The following is a 19,518-nucleotide window of genomic DNA, read 5'->3' on the forward strand; positions in this document are numbered from 1 at the left end:
ATGAGCTTTTATTCCGCCAAAATACTCATGACATGTTAGTTATTTTGTATACCCAATAAAAACTAAATATATAGAACTGACATACTTAAAAATACCAAATAAAAAAATATATTATTCTAACCTAAAAACAAAAATGATAAAATAATTAATTTATTTTTTTATATGAAATCTACCTTGAATTGTGCTTTGCTTTGTATTTTCTCTGTCTTTTAATATCAATTTTCTCTTCAATATAATCTTACTTCTCTTTGGACTTCTTGCATCTTTCAATATATACCTAAAAATATCAAATAAATAAATTTTTTAACCAATTAAAATTATATATACATTATACATAATATATTTTTATTATCAAATTTTTTATATTATTAAAAAAAATAAAGTAATACACATATGACATCGTCTGTTTTTGGTATACATGTCCATCAAAACATAGACACAGGAGTATACAAGAGTACATGTATGGTGTTTGTTTACTGAGACAAAAATGATAAAAGACATAGTCATACACAAACACTCATTAAAAACATGTATTTTGTGTTTCTCTAAGATGCTGAAACACTAATTTTTAACTTGAGACACTAATTTTTTTACAATTTTTTCTCATGTCTAACCTACCAAATAGAATATAAAATTAGTGTCTTCTTATGTCTATGTAAAATCGCACAAATTTTATTTTTAATGGCTGCTTTAATTTCTTTTTTATTCTCATTTATTTAGTTACGTAAACATATTTTACAGAAAATAATATATATATTTTTACAAAAGTATCTTTTTTCAAATAATTATAAGTTTAATCTCATGATCAATAAATTTAACTTATAGTTAAAGAGATTGAAAATGAACAACTTATAAGAAAAAAGAGAGAAAAAGATAAAAGTACCTCTATTGTTATAATCTAAAAAATAACAATGTAAATGAAGTAAATAGAAAAAATTATAAATGTGACAAATAAAAAATTTTAAATTTAAAAATCAAAACGGTTAAGAAGCCACTTAATTAGAAATTAGTATTAGAGTTTTAAATTTCAAATTTTTAAATAGAATTTTTTAATTAGCTAGTGCAAATTTAAAATTTTTAAATAAACTTTTTTAATTAAATGTTTGTTATTCATTAAGAATATAGGAATTTATTAATTTAAAAATAATTTTTATTAGTTTCGTCATAAATAGTATCAATCCTATTATTTATCGATAAAAATAAATAAAATTAAATACAATCTAAAAATTAATAACCTTATAAATTACGTAAATTTAGAAACAATACTTAAAAAGAGAGAAAAAGATGAAAGTATTTCTACTGTGGAGAAACAATCTACAAAGATAATAATAAAAATTTATAAATGTGGCAAGTAAAAAAATTTAAATTTAAAAATTGAAATGGTTAAAAACTTACTTAATTAGAAATTAGTATTAGAAATTTAAATTTAAAATTTTTAAAATAGAATTTTTTAATTAGCTAGTATAAATTTTAAATTTTTAAATAAAATTTTCTAATCAAACGTCCGTTGTCCATTAGGAATATAGAAATTTATTAGATAGACTCTAAAAGAGATTCCAAAACATGTGCATCCAAATTCTCAAGTTTCTTTCTCAATCTTGATCTTCTTGCAAGTTGAGGTATCTCCTTCCACCTTCGAATCTTCCGACTCCGAGGATAGTCACTTAGTTGGTGTAATAGCACTTTCCAACAATTCATATTCATCATTGGCCGCAACTTCATTGGAGAATTCAAGCAACAAATTCTGTACAAAAAACCACGTTAAATTAAAGACTTCTTTCTAACATTTGATTTTATCTCACTAATATTTTTTGAATAAAATTAAGATCTAATTTTTAGAGAACAAACAAAAAAAATTATTTTTTGAACAAATACCTTAGTACCTTCTACTTTCTCTCCTTCAATGATTATGGATGTCTTTGAAATTGAAAACAAACCATCGGTGTAGTTAACATCCTAAAATTATAATTAATTATTATTTATAAATTAGATACTACTAATGACCAAGAAAGTAAAAAATAAATTAATTTTTAATAGAAGTACACTTATATATACTTACAATTTGAATAGGTGAGCCTCTTCGAATTTATTTATGAGATCCACATTATTAGTCATCTTCTTAACTTTATAAGAAGGTGAAAAATATGAAATATCAGATATTTGAACTTCAACGATGAAGAGAAAGATTTTATCAATTAGGTTGAGTAAAAGTGTAGGTGTATCTGATAGATCTCCTTTCTGTAGGATATTACATAATATATTAATAATAAATAATATAAAAAGTACCAATAAAAATATATTCACTAATGCTTTTAGAAATAAATATTGGTTAGATCTTACCAATAGGAGTGGATCAAGTATCTCTACACAGCTCTCTTCCAAAACTTGTTTTGCCTCCTTGTCAAAGACTACATAACATGTACAGTCAGAATCATCAATGACGCCAAACTTTATTCGATACTTGCTTAAAAAAGAAAATAACATAAGAAAAAGTTAAATATAGACTTATTTAATATCTAATCCAATGTACATAGACTTTAATTTAAATAAATAACCTTGGAGTCATGGATAAAAGGATATTAGTAGAAAACTCGCGTCTTCATTGAGTCAAACCATTTCAATTGAGTATGGCAATGGAGAATTTTCGTAACTTGATAGTGTCCATAATCATATCACTCGTATACGTACACACAAATTGTCGATTGTAGGATTGATGTCAGCAATTTTGTGAATATCAGCCATTGGAATAAGTAGGGAGATTTTAGATATATGTAAAGAAAGGGATTGATGTACTTTAAATTGTGGTGCTTTACATCTTTCATAACTTATCCTTTTATAGTTGCATCATAACTAAACTTTTTAAAATTTGGTTGACTTTAATTTAAAATTTAAAAAATAAGAAACTAAGTAAAACAACCCAAATTTAAAATTTAGAAATAACAACTTAAATAAATAATAATTTAAAAATTCTAAACTAACGTAAATATTTATTTATTGTAATATTAGTATGTAACAACCGAAGAATAATTAACGTAAATTTTTTTAAAACTCTAAATTTCTTTAAAAGAATTTATGTAGCTGTAATTTAAAAAAAATCAACAAAATTTTAAAAAATTATGCTAAAAAGAATTAACAGATTTTTAAAAAATAATGTTAAAATATAAAAAAAACAATCTAAATAAAATCTAAATAAAATTTAAAAAATAACAACTTAAATAAAATAATTTGAAATTTAAAAAATAAAACTTGAGTAAAATAACCCAAACAAATAAAACAATTTAAAATTTAAAAATAGCAACCTAAGTAAAACAACCCAAACTTAAAATTTGAAAATAACAACCTGAACAAATAATAATTTATAATTTATAAATATAAATCTAAAAATTTTTAGTGACGACACGTAAGTAAATAAACTCCCAGACTTAATGTATGAGCGCCACGTCAGCAAATGAGCTCCCCATTTGTATTACTATAAAGATAAAGATAAAGATATTATCTTATGTTTATTTACTTAAAACAATTATTTTTTTTAAGTGATAAATAATTTTTTGTCTAACAATAATACAACAAATTCTAGACCCGAAAAAAGGATAAAAGAGTTCTGGTAGGAGTAGAAAAAATAAAAAATAACAACAAAACATACATGATATATATTTTATATTTATTTTTTATTTTCATCCACCATATCATATGCAATAAAACACCAAACACTAACTATACAATAATATTTTTGACATTATTATTAAAATTATTGTAAATTAGAATTATATTGGAGGATATTTATTATCATTATTATTTAAATATCTATTTTTTTATATAAAAAAATTATATTTTTTGAGTTATTTATCTATATAGACAATATCTCTATGTATAAACCGCTACTATATGCCACGATTTATGCAAAACAGTATTCCTTCCGAAACTGCTATACCCACTCCCAGTTTCTAATTAGCAAAATTTCTTCAAAAACCTCTAGTCTTGTAGTGATTTTTGCCACAAAATTCCACATAAACTGCTACATCCAGAACAAATTACGTTTCAATTGAAAATTACTACATTCACGATAAATTTCTATAGATATAGAAAAATTATAATTTCGTCTACTGTATTAAAAAATTATAATTTGATAAATTTAGTTTTTAGACAATTTATATACATAATTTGTCTTAAAAAATATAAATGACAAAGAAACTTTTGAAAATTAAAAAATATGATTAAAATAATCATATATGTGATATAAAAAAATCTTTAAAATTAAATTTTAATATAATTTTTTATAAATATAATTAAAATTTTAAAATTATTATCAAATTTTATTCAATATTTTTGCATACACTTTTTGAACACTTATATAAATATTTCTATAAAAATTCAGATTAAACACATAAATTATTATTCAAATATAAAAATAATTTATCACTTTTAAAAAAGTTGTTTTTTTAGCCATCATTGTCCCGCTTTTAAATCTATGAATTTTTCAGTATTATTTTAATAATAAAATTATAAAACAACCATCTTTCTTTCTTTTTATTTTTTTATTTATTTTTTATTTTTCGTTGTTAATAGGGTAGTTGAAGTAATAATAATGGATAAAAAGAGTTGAAAATCCACGCACCAAACCCAGAAGAATCAGAAGACACTTCTTTCAATCAGACCCCTTTATCCTTCTCGGAAATTCTCCTGTTGAATGGGTTATCTTCCAGAACCCCTTCCTTGAAGAGAAGCCATAGCAAAGAGAGAACTTCGAAGAACCATGGCCATGGCAGTGGAAGTGGCCATGTGGATTGCGAAGATGGTGTGGATAGCTCTAAGCGGCTGGATTTCTTCGTGTTTGACTGTTGCTGATGAGGTTGCTTCATCTCTTCGCTCTGGTGATATTGGTCCCTTCCATGTCGGTTGATCCAAGTTGCAGTCTTTCTAGAAAGCATTTTTAAGGTAAACGTTGTCATCAACACCCTTTTGTTTTTTCTCTGCTGTTGAGCATTGGGTGTGCATCAAGTTTTGTAATTTACAGCTGCCCTTGAAACTAGAGTTGTTTTTGTTTATTGGGTTTCCTCAAATTGAGGAACTTGTTAGGGATTATTGCTTGCTATCAAGAAGCAAATTAAGGGATTATTGGGGGAAATTCGAACATAGGGAATTAGTTCTCAGTCGTTTATATTATTAGCTAATACATAGATCTATGCTGCCAATCAAATTGGAAGGTTAGGTTTATCCAATCATCCCATAATTACTGTTAGGGTGCTGATTTACTAAGCTCCGTTCACTTTATGGCAGGGTTTTGCTTATGAGCAATTTGTGACAGCATTGTGCATATGTTATGGGATGATTCGTTGGTCAAAGAAGGGAGAACCTTAATTTTCTCTATGTTATGGCTTTTTTTTTTCCTTTTCTTGTCCTTTCTTTGTATGTGTGTATTGAGGGGAGAGGGGGATAGATGAAAGGACTTAATCTATAAACATGAGTTTTACAAACACTCTTTACCACTAATTGGGACAGTGTTACTACAAATTATTGACGAATTAGATCATGAAGTGAATGTTTTGGTGTGTCTGCTGCAGTAAGAACATAAAGCTATCAGAAAAATGATTCATTGTAGGATGACTCGTCATGTAAAAGGAATAAACACAGTGAGTAAAATGAAATTTAAAAGGATGCTGCTTCTTCATTATATGTGGATCTTGGTGGTATGTACATTGTTAACACCTGGATTCTGATTCACTTCATGCCTACACTACAACACAAGTCTATGTCAATGTCAATGTCACATTTGTACTTTTTGTAATTACCATATGGCCATAGCAATTGTTTGCTGACTATCGTTATGATGTAGTTGATACACATTTGCTTTTTCTGTTATCCATGTGAGAAATGAAATTGTAGCAAATACAAAGTCTTAAAAAAATTTAAACTAATGAGTTACTTTTTAGAACTTATGTTGATCTCTCTAACAAAGTAGTTCACACATTGTGGATGATAAAACTAATCTCTTGGATTATGTCTGCCTTTACATTGTAGTGATGTTCATTTCTTCTTGTTCTGGTTTGTTTTTGTCCCATTGATTATGATATGAATGTCCCTATTCTTAGATTTATATTCATTCATGAATTAACCTCAAACTACAAGACTATAGCGGATTGTTTTCGTAATATTTTACTATTATCTTTATGCCAGATTCAAAGCTCGGTAATTCTTGTTCTAAGGTCACCTTTTAAGTTCAATAATTATATCAAGCTATCAATCACTAGGCGAGTGCTTTAATGGAAGCATTATCCTCTTACATAGAAGTATTATGTGTTGAAATGTAGACAATGCAAAGTAATAGGATCCATTTACATATCCAAGTATGATTTCTTTGTTTATTTTTTTTAAAGGAAGCTGAAAACCAGAATGTTCATATGTATACTGCAATGACGAATTCATTTTAGCAGAGATGTATTTCTGTATTTGAGTTTATCATTTTACCGGGAAGTTCATATTGCATATAGTCATCATTCATCAACAATGATCAATTTAGCGTAGAAAACCAGTTTATAAATTAGATTACGACTGGATTTGGTAAAATTTTTTGAAGAGGTGTTTGTGCTTTCTAAAAGCACAAGTACCTCATTTTGGATTTGGTAAATTAAAAAGTTCTAGTGTTTGTGCTTGCTGCTTTTAAAAGTTAGAGGTGCTTTTGAAAGTACTTAAGAGGGAGTTTTTCAAAGTTGGCTTGTACTTGTCAAAATTAAAAAAAATCTAATATAATAAATATTCAAAATTACCATTATTAATTATTAACACCAGGTTTTATTTATTTTTCCACACATATTTTCCGTCATTATATTGCCATTGAAATACTCGTATATTTCTAATTTCTCGATCTAACCTTCACAAATTCTAAAACAATCTTCATATATTTTTTATTTTTCAACCTAATCTTCGTAATTTCAACACATACATCTCTATTACGTATTAGGTATGAACTTCTATCTATTTATATTATTTTTTGTGCGAAATTTTTGTATTTTTTAGTAGATGTTTGTTTTTTTTTGTTCTTTAAAACGTGAAGAAGGAGACCTGATTTATAGAAACCAATCATAAAATTTTTGTACACCCACTTCATGAATATTAGTCAAAATTATAATAACAACATATATATACATATGTAAATATAGATATATAATTTTACTTGAGATATGTGACCATTTTTTGAGATTTGTGAAAGTGAGTCAATATATATAGATGGGTAATGGATGTATCAGTACTAACATTGGATTACATATAAGTTTTATTATTGACTAATGATAACCCTATTGATATTAATATAGAGTAAATCAAATAAATATTTAAATTATTGGTCTCTAACATTTAAAAAAAGATTATTCTTTGTTATAAATATGTTTATTATAATTTTTTTAATTTTTTAAAAGCTGTTTTACCAAACATAATTATAGTACGCAAGTGCAGCTTTTAAAAAGTTGTTGTTTAAAAAACAATTTTCATAAGTTACTTTCAAAAAACAAAAACAGTCTACATTGGTCTAACACGATTTATTTACCAATATTTTTTTTGTCATAATACTCATAATAAGTTGTTGAATGTGAGTATACAATTGTCTTTGATTGTGGAACATTCAATCCACTTTCTGAATTGTGTAAAATGAAAAAGCGTTGCATGTATTATCATTTAGTTTTGTTATTTGCTTCTAATTGGGTAGTGCTTTTGTTATTTGCTTCTAATTGGATAGTGCTAACACTTCATTTGTCGGTTGTCCTATGCACAAATTAAAAAATAAATTTAAAATTCGAACGGGTCTGGACAACAAAACCAGTTACTTTTCCATTCCGTTTAAGAAATTAGCCTAAAAAAGGCTTTGATGATTGTAAATTGTCATTCCTTACAAACAATTTAACGCAGCAAAAACACCAAAACACATAAATAAATAAATAAAAGAAACTGAAATATAAAATACCCCACAATTCTACTTAATATCAATACAATTTACAAGAAAACCACTGTATGCAAGCCACAAAGGAGGGGAAATATCGAGAGAATAAGATTCATTATTTATTTGCACCATGCTTTCCTTTCCATGCAAGCATTCCATATTTCAATTTTCATCACTATAAAATGAGGCAAAGTTAAACTTTCTACACACCGATGCATCTGTCCTGTTCACACCAAGGAGTTAAAATTTCAAAACCTCTAAATCTTTTATGTACAATAAACATTAATCTATGGAGTCTGTTCAACCTGCAGGCAACATAAACAATTATGAGTTGTATGGCCAAAATGGTAACTTAAATAGCACATCTTGATTCAGTTTCACTTCATGACATAACTTGATCCCTTTAAAGGGAAGTGAACATCTCAAAGTATTGTGTTGTCTATTATTCACTTCCAAAATCTTCAACTTCATAACTCAAGCCTTCTGATATGGAATCCAGCCTGTTATTGTCTACTTCAGCATCAAGCCATCAACAAAAGAGTGGTGTCAGCATTGAACCATAAAGCAATAGATTGTAGACGAAGGGGAGTTGTTTCTTACCTTGTTCTCCTCTTTCAAGGAAGTTCTCATTATCAGCAGCAAGGAAGGGTGACCTAGGGTAGCTCTCCAGTATATCTGACAAATAAGAATGTAACTATCAGCTCCAATGATTAATCCAATTTAAGATTTGTGGGGTATAAAACTTGCAGATAATAGACTAAAAACCCGGTTAAAACTTAAACAAATTGACTTCCATTTTAACGATGAACATCTCGTATTATACATTGTTGATGATGAATATGGAAATAGTAAACATGCATAACCCACACAAACACAAGAGTACATACCAGAACTCTGAGAAAAATGTGCAGTCAGGTCTGAAAGGCTAAAATTTCTAGGAATCAGCCCTAAAAATCCATATGAAGAAGTTTCTGGATCCAGGACTGCCTCATTTAGAGGTTGTGAGTTGGATTCGACATTGGGGAATGATGTAACCGAAGCATCACCAATAGTCGGGCGTGCATCCAGGACACTTCCCTCAGTGCCAAACATGTAAGCAGAACAACCTGAATATCCAGGTTCGGATTTGATCATCCCTCCATTAATTCCTTGTATCGACCCCATGTTAGAGGATTGAGCAGAAATCATGCTTGGAGGACCATTTATCCTATTGCCAGGGGCAGACATATTAACTGCAGCATGCATACTTGGATGGAGTGTTGATCCACCATTATTAAAAACATTAGATAAACCAGAATCAACTGGATGTTGCATATTTTCCAGCTTCAAACCTGCTTGGGCTCGCTCCGCAGCGTAACAAGTGGGATTCTGAGGCACTGTAAAATGAAATTGCATTTGTTACCAATTAAAAAAAAGGTTGCAAACATTTAAAAAGAAAAAGAAAACAAAATCTTCGAACAATAAAGCAAGTAGCATCACTCCCATCAATTTAACCCCTCAGTTACTCTCGAATGTTCCTTGCTACACGGCTAATAGTACACACTGAATTTTAAATGTATACAGGCAAGATCTGTGGATATTCACTTTCAACTATAAAAGAATCAGATAATTCTCTTAAAAGTATAAAGTACACACACAACTCAAAGTACTTTATTAGTCTCTTTTGTGTTCCAGGAAACTCATTTCCACTATAAAATAATCGATAATTTTTTTCCTTCTATGAACAGAGCTTCCTCATTTTCGTATCTAAAATATTGCCCCCCAATAAAGTTTATACCAAAACAGAATATACTTTTATGTGAAGGTTGACTTAGTTGAGGTTGCATGAAGAACCTAATTCTATTATACATATTTGATGCCATCAAGCTATTGTCTATCATTTCTCTTGTTACACCTAGTAATTAAAAACACAATCAACCATTAACATCCATTCCCTGTATTGTATTGGGAGGACACTGTTGGAAACTTGTGCATGCATGGTGGATTTAAGGCTGTAAGGTGTGAGGAGGATCTAGAATCTGGGACATGAAAGGCTGTGTATGATCATAGGTCCACTCCATCACCAATTCACCACCTAATTTTACATAACTGAGACAATTCGCCCCCATATTTCTCATGCCTTAAACAACCAAGACATTATGTGTTAGGGAAAATGCTGAAGGAATATACTATTGACTAGTGTGGCATCTATAAGACTAGAGAAAAATCTTAAACCCTAGAGGGACGGTAAGAATGTTATGAAAATATATACTTACTTGCAGGGATATGTGAACCATTAGAGGTGGATAGTGATGAAACAGCGGTGACATGTGACCCATTAGACACAGGTAGTGATGCCACTGTGGGGATATGTGTCCCATTTGAGGTAGGTAGAGATGCAACAACAGTTGGGGAAATATGCATTAATTCCACCTGTTGCTCCAACAACCTGTTGAACTGCATGATTTGCTGCTTCAACATCAACCTTAAATAATAGGCCTGGAAAAACTCTTGGTTCTCTTCTTCAAGCTTTTGCCAAACTGAAAGAAATGTGAAATAAAATAAGATGAAACTTCGAAGGCGATGTTGGCCTTTTTATTCCAATGCCCAATTCACAATATATAAAGCAAAATCAACGGCAACTGATGGTCAAAACCACTGTTCTTTTACAAGAGAAATGGAAAAATTATCAAAATATATGGTAGGGGAGGAAACAAACTAAACAGACTTCCTTCCCTTCCCAAGCTAAACTGCAATTCTATGGTTAGTATTTCCACATGTAAAAGGATACTGAAACTAAGACCTTAATCAGAACAGAAGAAGCTAACAACACCCAAGTTTGACAATCATAACTCAAAAAGAACAGAAACATCTATGATGAAATATTCATGAGACGCTAATCATGTTAAATACTTCTATAAGACATAAGAAAGTATGCTGCAGAGTTACGTGGAGTATGATACAAGCAAAACAAAAATCATAGCATAGAACAAAGCTTTCCTTACCCAATTCTGTGAAACCAGGCTCTATTTTGGCTTGCTTTAGTAGTGTGTCCACTACTTCTTTCTGGCTCATATATAGTTGTAAGCATCGTTCAATTAGATTTTGAACCTGCAATGAGGTAAATAGACCCCAAATCATGAGTAGTAAAATACCTCGAATTTATAATTTGAACTTAACATTGAAGGGAATAGTGAAAGATTTGGAAGAGAGAAACGGGAGCAGATTGGAAGAGAGGTCCAAACCACATGTTAATTCTAAGCAAAACTTACTATTCAACAGGATAATTAGTTAATCCAAATCTAAAATATTAAGATCTCATTCAATAGAAATCTCAAATTACATAAAGCCACAGATAACCAATCCCCTTATAATATGCTATTACTCTAAATTAACATAATGAAAATAATATCCTATTAGTTTTTCATAATTGTAACAAGAAATCATGTTAAGCTAGTTTGTAATAAAATATCTTATGATCACGAAAGCAGATTTTGTCCTAGCCAAACAAGCATTAATGGAAGTAAAGCCCCTTCAAGAATCATTCATCTCATCCCCAGAATTTTATTTTAAAAGGATAATTTTCCCAACTTACAAGCTGAATATCTTGACGGGAGACCCGTCTCACGGATCCGCTTGACATATGGGGAGTTCCCAAAATACACCTTTTTCACAACTACCTGCAGAAAGAACAATCACGTAAAAAACAAGGTTCAAATTTCAATGCATAGAAAAACCAAAACCAAGCACGAAAACAGAGGGGGTGTAATGGGAATAAAGGGAGAAAAAGTCTCAAAACCTCACCACCACCCCCACACAGCGAAACACACAAGGTAAGCCATACTATCAGAATTGAGAACCCATATTCATTAGAAAAAAAAAAACGAACAAAAATCAAACACGAAATACAAAGGGTAACAAATTCAAAGGCCCCTACTACTCCAACGAAACAAACACGCAAACCAATCAAGAAGAAAAATAATAAAAGATTGAAGCTTTAGTGGAATAGGTGGGATCAAACAAAGCGAACAAAGATACACGAGAATCCAATTCCGGGATCACGAACCCTATGATCAGAATAGAACCAAAATACAAAAAGCTAAAACCAAGTATTTTTAAAAAAAATTCGAAGAATCTAAGCAAGGATGAATTGAACGAAGGAGCTGAAAGGGGATTAGGGTTTTGACCTGAATTAGGGAAAAAGAGAGGTATGTTATGTTATGTATGTATGGGGTGTTGCTTTTTCTTACGGCGGAGGTTGGTGTTGTCGATCGTTGATGGCTGCAGCAGTAGGATAGCACTTGTTCTTAAAATTTCAATTCTTTTTTTCTTTTTCCCAAAGCTATTATTGTTTAATCATTTGTTCCTGGGGGAGTGGGCCAGGGGTAGTATTGTCAATTCACGTAGTTATTGGTTCTCTTCGAATTTCAAAACAGTATCACCGTATGCCCCTTTTATTCTCGCCTCTAGATTCGTACGGATGTTGGTGGAATTTGCCCAAGAAATTTGTCAAGGGATAACCAACTGACAATGTCAATTTTTTTTAAGATAATTTGATAAAATTTTAACTAAATACAAATTCGAGTTAGATTTTTCAACCGTTTTCCAAATTGATCCTCTAATTTTTTTACTGAATCAAATTATTCTTCTAAATTTTTTAATTATTACAAATTTCAAATCACTTAAAAGATATCATTTCTAAAGATTTTATGAGTAAAAGAGTGATACTATATATATATAAATATCTTTTAACAAAGTCTAATTAAATTAGTATAAAGTTTAGCAAAAAGATGTTTGTATGTCACTTTTTTTTATGACAAACATAATTGACTTTTTTTAATACAATTAATTATTATGATAAGCAATGTAAAAACTGTCGGAATAAATTAATTTTATTAACCCAAATTATCCATATTGAATCATCATAAAAAATATAACATAATGCGAAAGCGTACTTTTACTCATAAGAGTTAGAAATTAATGGAAGAATTTGGATCTTGTGATTCTTTCGATCTTTCTCAACCAAAGCCTTTTGTATTCCTAGGAGGCTGAACTGCAACTCTTTTGATGGGGAAAGAGTAACAAAGGCGACTTTGGTATATTGGGGACCGAAACCCTGTAGGTCTATTTATATTTGAGTATGACACCTATTAAACCCTTAAGCCCAAATAAAATAGTATCTAAAGCCCAAAAGATAATATATCTAAAATCCAAAAAGATAATTATCTAAGGAACAAAAGATAATATCTGATTTTATTCTCATTTAATTCCAAATCAAAAGTAACAATGACTTATTCAATTAGCATTTAAAATAATAAATGAGACCATCATTATATAAGTCATTTAATTTGAAATAGCATAATTTGTGATTATAATTAATATATGTATTACCCACAAATAAGTTAGGAAATCAAATAATTTCCTAACAATCTCCCACTTGGGCTATACATATATTATTTCTTAACATAATCACATCTCTATAAACTTTATGCGCGCATCTGAATGCTATTTCTCTCATTACTTTAACAATCTGGTCCGTCTCATACATTAGATATGGAACTACCACAGCTTTTATCACATTAAATGCCGTGACTAAACCACGCCAATCACCATCCTAATATACTCAACGACATAGATCAAATTTGGAAGAGTAATATGGAAATTACATGCCAAGTGATCTCATGCATGTCTATTTCCAACTGGTCCAACTTTATTGAGATCAAACACAATACAAATATTGCAAAATGAACATTTCACATAACATGAAATAGACCATCAACTTAATTCTGCAGAAGAATAATTCAATATCTGTCATAGGACATATATCATAAAATAAACTCTCACTAAACCAAAGCATCACAAATATTGACACCCATCCGAGCAGTGTGCTCTTGAAAGACTTTAGGGATCAATTTCTTAGTTAATGAGTCTGCTAGCATATACTCTTTTCCTATATGTCCTATGGAAATCTGTTTTTTCTTAAACTTTTTTCAGAAACAACTAAGAACTTGATATCTGTATGCTTCGATTTTGTCAAGCTCTTACTGTTATTGGAGTATAGTACTGCTGACTTATTGTCACAAAATATCCTTAATGGCCTTTCAATGTCATCTACTATATGAAGCTCAGTGACAAAGTTTCGCAACCATATGCCATAAAATCGAAATCGGAATCAGAGTTCCTAATGATCTCCAAATTTTCTGATCTCCGATAAATAAGCATGTAATCCTTTGTTCGCTTTAAATAACGCATTATGCGTTTAACAGCTATCCAATGATCCCTGTCCGGATTGCTCAAGTATCTACCCAATACTCTCACTATAAATGATATATCGGGACGTGTGCAGACTTGAGCATACATTAAGCTCCCTAGTGCTGATGCATAAGGTTTATTATGCATTGCTGCCCTCTCAAGATCATTTTAGGGCATTGCTTGAGACTGAACTTGTCTCCTTTAGCTACAGGTGTGTGCATTGGTCTACAACTTTTCATGACATATCTACTTAAAATCTTTTTGATATAGTTCTTTTGTGATAATCCAATAATATCTTGAGAGCGATCTCTTAGTATCTCGATTCCTAATACAAAAGAGGCATCACCAAGATCTTTCATTTCAAATTTGTTCGATAGAAATTTCTTAGTTTCATGCAACAAGCCTATATCGTTACTGGCAAGCAGAATGCATCAACACATAAGACCAAAATATATATTTACTCCCACTGAACTTGCGGTATACACAGTCATCTATGATATTTACCTCAAAACCATATGAGATAATGACTTTATGAAACTTGTGATACCATTGACAGGAAGCTTGTTTGAGACCATAGATGGATTTTCTCCTTTCTCTATTGGATCTCCTTAATGACACTTCTTGAGGTTGTTGAGCTTGCTGTATGGGTTGGGGTTGAGGAGGATTCTCATAATTTTCTTGTACTATAGCAGTATCTTGAGCAACAACAATATTCTCATTGTTCTCTTGTACTGTAACTGGATCTACAGTAGGATTCTCATTGTACTTTTGTACTATAACTTATCTTGAACAATAATAGGCAAAGGACCTGATCATTGTCAGTTACAGAATCCTCATCAAAAGCAACATTCCTAATATTTCCTTCCCTCCCAAACTCAACATCCTCAAGAAATCTCGCATTTTCCGTTTCAAAAAATAGACCTTGATGCATGATTGTAAAGCTTGTACCCCCATGAGCGCTCAGCGTAACCAACAAAGTAGCAACTAATTGTCCTTGAGTCCAATTTTCTTTCATGCAGCCTATAAGGTCGCGCCTCAGCTGGACATCCCCAAATATGCAGATGCTTTATACTGGGCCTTTTCCCAGTCCAAATTTTGTATGGGGTTTTGTTAACTACTTTGCTTGGCATCCTATTAAGGATGTACACTGTGGGTTTTAAGGCTTCTCCCCAGAGTGATTCAGGCAAGGAAGAATGACTAATCATACTTTTCACCATGTCCTTAAGAGTTCGGTTCCTTCGCTCTGCAACACCATTCATGCTAGGTTTACCTGGCATGGTGTATTGCGGAACAATACCACACTCCTCTAGGAAAAGAGCAAAAGGCCCGAGACGTTGCTCACCTGAACCATCATATCTTCCGTAGTATTCACCACCACGATCAGATTTGACAGCTTTAATTTTCTTTTCAAGTTGAAGTTCAACCTCAGCTTTGAAAGACTTGAAAACATCCAAGGCTTGGGACTTTTCATGAATTAAATATAGATACCCGTAACGAGAGTAATCATCTATGAACGTAATAAAATACCGTTGTCCATTCCAAGAGACAGTAGGGAATGTGCCACATATATTGGTATGTATCAGTTCTAAGACATCTTTAGCTCTCTTGGAACCTAATTTCCTTTTGTTTGTCCTTTTCCCCTTTATGCACTCAATGCATACTTCAAAATCTGCCAAATTTAGGGGTCTAAGAATTCCATCCGACATGAGCCTCTGAATTATCTGTTTAGAGATGTGACCTAGGCGTTTGTGCCATAATGATGCCGAATTCTCATTTAGTTTTCGTTTTGTACCCGTTTGCAGTATTTCATTATTATAGGAATTTAAGTCAAGTCTATATAGATTATCCACCAAATGACCAGAGCAAATATTATTCGAATTATAGAAGAGACTGACTTTATTGTCTCCGAATGAACAAAAATAACTTGATTTGTCCAAACGAGAAACAGAAACCAAATTTCGTCTAAATGACGGTACATAAAATGTCTCTAATAAATCCAAGTAAAATCCACTCATGGAACATAATCTAAAGGTTCCTATAGCTTCAACTGCAACTATATTGCTGTCTGCCACATAGATGTATCTTTCAGCATCATTTGGCGGTCGGCTCCACAGGCAACCCTGCATAGTAACACTTACATGAGTAGTAGCAGCAGAATCTACCCACCAAGTATCAACAGATGCATAACTTAAACTAGCCTCAGAACAAACGAAAGTAAGAATTATACCCTTCTTTACACGCCAAGTGGCATAGTTGGTACAATCATTCTTCATGTGTCCCACCTTCTTACAGAAGAAACAAGTTGAAACTTGATCTTGTTTCTTAGCCTTTTTCTGCTGAGAAAGCACATCTGCAGTAGTATCACGCTTTCTTTTATACTGAGAAAATGAAGCCATGTGAGCATTTTCAGTCTTATCTTGCTGTAGCCTCTCTTTTTCTTGCACAAAGTGAGATATAAGCTCATTTAAGGACCAAGTGTCCTTCAGAGTGTTATAACTCACTTTGAATTTCCCAAAGTGTGCAGGAAGGGAAATCAAACTGAAATGCACGAGTAAATCTTCAGACAACTCTAACTTTAGTGCTTTCAATTTTGAAGCAAGATGAGACATTTCCATAATGTACTCCCTTATGTTCCCTATACCTTTATACCTCATAGAGACAAGTTTGCCCAAAAGACTACTTGCCTCCGCCTTTTCATTCTTAGTAAAGAATTTTTCAACATCGTTTAGGAACTGTTTGACATCTTTATCCTCAGTAATTGTGCCCCGAAATGCCTCAGGAATTGAGCGTTTCATGATCATAATGCTCATTCGATTGGATTTCTCCCACTTCTCTATTTTAACCTCATTGAGGTTTTTCGGAGTGGAAGTGGGTTTCTCCTCTCGAAGAGCTATATCTAGATCCTTACAACCGAGGATAATCTCCACGGTATCCTTCCAAACTTTAAAATTTGAACCATTCAGTATAGGAATACTACTGATTTGTGTAGAAACATTGGTAGCTAAAGCCATAGTTTCTGGATTAGAACAAATAAACATGCAATAAATATTAGTTAAATAATGGGAAAAATCCATATTGAGATATCTAGAACAACATTAATTTTCAATCTTTGGATAGAAAAATTAACTGTAAGTGATACTCTCATTGCAGTAATCAAATATTGTCAAAATTCATGTCACACATTAAGCCTTTCTTTGGACCGACTTAATGCGCACATGGAGACTTAAACTTCGCAATCTATTTATTATCGCATATATTTTCTATTAATTGGCCAATTAATAACCTTCCTTTGGGACGATTATTGACCGCATAATTAATAGAACATAAACAAAAGTGTGCAATGCTTATTATTTGGCCAAACAATAAACTTCCTTTAGGCCGATTATTATCCGCATAAATAATAAGCATTACTTTATTCTTAACTAGTTACCCAAACATGTATTTACTATCAATATGTGTATATAATTCGGCCAAATATAGACCTTCTTTTGGGCTGTCCGATATTCGCATGAATTACATATCACCATATTTCTAATGTTTTGAATAAATTAATTTTCATAAAAGAGGCTACTTTGGCAGCATAATGTTCAATCAATTTATTTCAAAACCAAATCTTTATAAAATAAGTGGGTATACTAATCCAAATTGTTACTAATTTTCTTATGTAATAATTAAATAATATTTTTTTATTATTATTCAAATATCATTAATGTGTACATATAACTTGGCCAAATATAAATCTTTTTTTGGATAGATTAATATTCGCATAAGTGACATACACGTAATAATCCTTTGAGATTATTAATCAATTTTATTCCGATTAATGGTACACAAAAAACAAATCTAAGACTATCAAAGATTAGCAATACTTTATTAATATTTAAAAAAAATCAATTTATTACTTATTATAAATAAAATTCAAAAAAAATTTCTGCCAAACTAATAAAAAACAGACCGTCTCATAAAATATACATACGTAACCATATATATCCTCAAAGTATAACCAAATGATAATATATATGAATGATGAACAGTATATATACACGTATATATTCAAAAGCAACCAAAACGGCGATATGTTACGTTGTATATGTAGAACAATACTAAATACATATACACTAACACACACAGTCGCACAAATATAATATATATATATATATATATATATATATATATATATATATATATATATATATATATATATATATATATATATATATATATATAACATCGTCGTAATAAGAAACATATATGGTCCATCTACTGTAAAGATATAAATTTATACAGATTTATATATTTTTGTTTTAAAAGTGTATCACTAAAAAGTATTGCTTAAAAAAAAAGTGTTACCCTTAATCGTTAACTTGGCTCTGATATCAATTTTAAGCCAATTTTAAGCCGACTTTTAATTTCTTTTTCGAAGTTTCTATTAACTCTTTATAATTTGTATAGATTCAATTGGTGGTGCTTTATTTAAAGGATAAAAATAATTTGCAAATTCATAATATAAAGTATTAATCATTTCTACTATTTCTCTTGTATTTATTTTATGATCATTTATTACTAGTCCTTGATGTATATTTATAATTTTGATTTATAGTTTTTCAATCTTGTTTTAGTTTATAATATTCTCTTTTACATAGATTATTGTATATAAAATCTTTTATCTGTTTGTCTTTTTCTTTAATATAATTTCTTAAATCCTCAATAACTTCTTTTATTTTTACACTTTCTCTTGTTTCTAAATATCTTTTTAATTTTTTAACTTCATTCTCCATTTTTTCTTTCAACAGCTTTAATTCTTTTAAGTCATAATATGATTTTCCAGACATTTATAAATTTTTTAAGTTTAATTTCAACTTGTTTATATTTATTCTTATTTCTATCCTTTTTATTATAAGATCATCAATTTTGATCTGAAGATTATTTAATTCCCTTTTATACTCCTTTATTTTACTTTTTAATTTTCTCGTCCTTTTTCTTTTTATTTTATTTTCTGGTTTTTCAATCTTTTTATGCTTCATTATTTATTTTAAAATTTCTGCAAACTCTATCATTGATTCATCACTATTTTCTAGAGATTCTATTAATTTTTCTAGCTCTCCAACTTCTCTTTTCAACTTGTTATAGATTATTTTTAGAGCTTCAAATGCTCTTTGATTTATTTCAGAAAACTGCAAATAATTCTTCTCTTTCAAAAAGCTCTTGTTTCTTATCTTGATAAGTTACATATATTTCTTCCTTATTTATTGTCATAATTTAGTATTTAGGGTTTCATTTAATTTTTCGACCTTTTTTGTTAGTTCTTTTATTTTAGAATTTTTTTCTTTAATTTTTAACTTAGATAAACTTAAAGG

At 30.1% G+C, this 19,518-nt stretch overlaps 2 protein-coding genes across 8 annotated transcripts; one reads left to right on the forward strand and one right to left on the reverse strand.

Annotated features, from left to right (window-relative positions):
* Nucleotides 1-4,599: 4,599 nt before the first annotated feature.
* On the forward strand, nucleotides 4,600-6,471 carry LOC112695957 (uncharacterized). 2 transcript variants are annotated; one of them, XM_025748503.3, is made up of 2 exons: nucleotides 4,600-4,935; nucleotides 6,175-6,471. In XM_025748503.3, the coding sequence occupies exon 1, from the start codon at nucleotides 4,754-4,756 to the stop codon at nucleotides 4,898-4,900; it is 147 nt and encodes a 48-aa protein (XP_025604288.1). In that variant the 5' UTR covers nucleotides 4,600-4,753; the 3' UTR covers nucleotides 4,901-4,935; nucleotides 6,175-6,471. The 2 variants fall into 2 exon arrangements, with proteins under 2 accessions (XP_025604288.1, XP_025604287.1); XM_025748502.3 differs by lacking the exon at nucleotides 6,175-6,471 and adding an exon at nucleotides 5,278-5,936.
* A 1,473-nt stretch (nucleotides 6,472-7,944) lies between these two features.
* On the reverse strand, nucleotides 7,945-12,338 carry LOC112695958 (uncharacterized). 6 transcript variants are annotated; one of them, XM_025748508.3, is made up of 7 exons: nucleotides 12,097-12,338; nucleotides 11,505-11,589; nucleotides 10,915-11,020; nucleotides 10,186-10,449; nucleotides 8,818-9,306; nucleotides 8,531-8,605; nucleotides 7,945-8,440 (listed from the first exon to the last, which is right to left on the reverse strand). In XM_025748508.3, the coding sequence occupies exons 2-7, from the start codon at nucleotides 11,550-11,552 to the stop codon at nucleotides 8,373-8,375; spliced, it is 1,050 nt and encodes a 349-aa protein (XP_025604293.1). In that variant the 5' UTR covers nucleotides 11,553-11,589; nucleotides 12,097-12,338; the 3' UTR covers nucleotides 7,945-8,372. The 6 variants fall into 6 exon arrangements, with proteins under 6 accessions (XP_025604293.1, XP_072054088.1, XP_025604289.1 ...); XM_072197987.1 differs by having other exon boundaries at nucleotides 12,160-12,336; XM_025748504.3 differs by having other exon boundaries at nucleotides 7,945-8,443; nucleotides 12,097-12,336.
* Nucleotides 12,339-19,518: the final 7,180 nt, after the last annotated feature.

Source organism: Arachis hypogaea, chromosome 6 (genome assembly GCF_003086295.3).
Source record: "Arachis hypogaea cultivar Tifrunner chromosome 6, arahy.Tifrunner.gnm2.J5K5, whole genome shotgun sequence".
NCBI classification, from domain to species: Eukaryota; Viridiplantae; Streptophyta; class Magnoliopsida; order Fabales; family Fabaceae; genus Arachis; species Arachis hypogaea.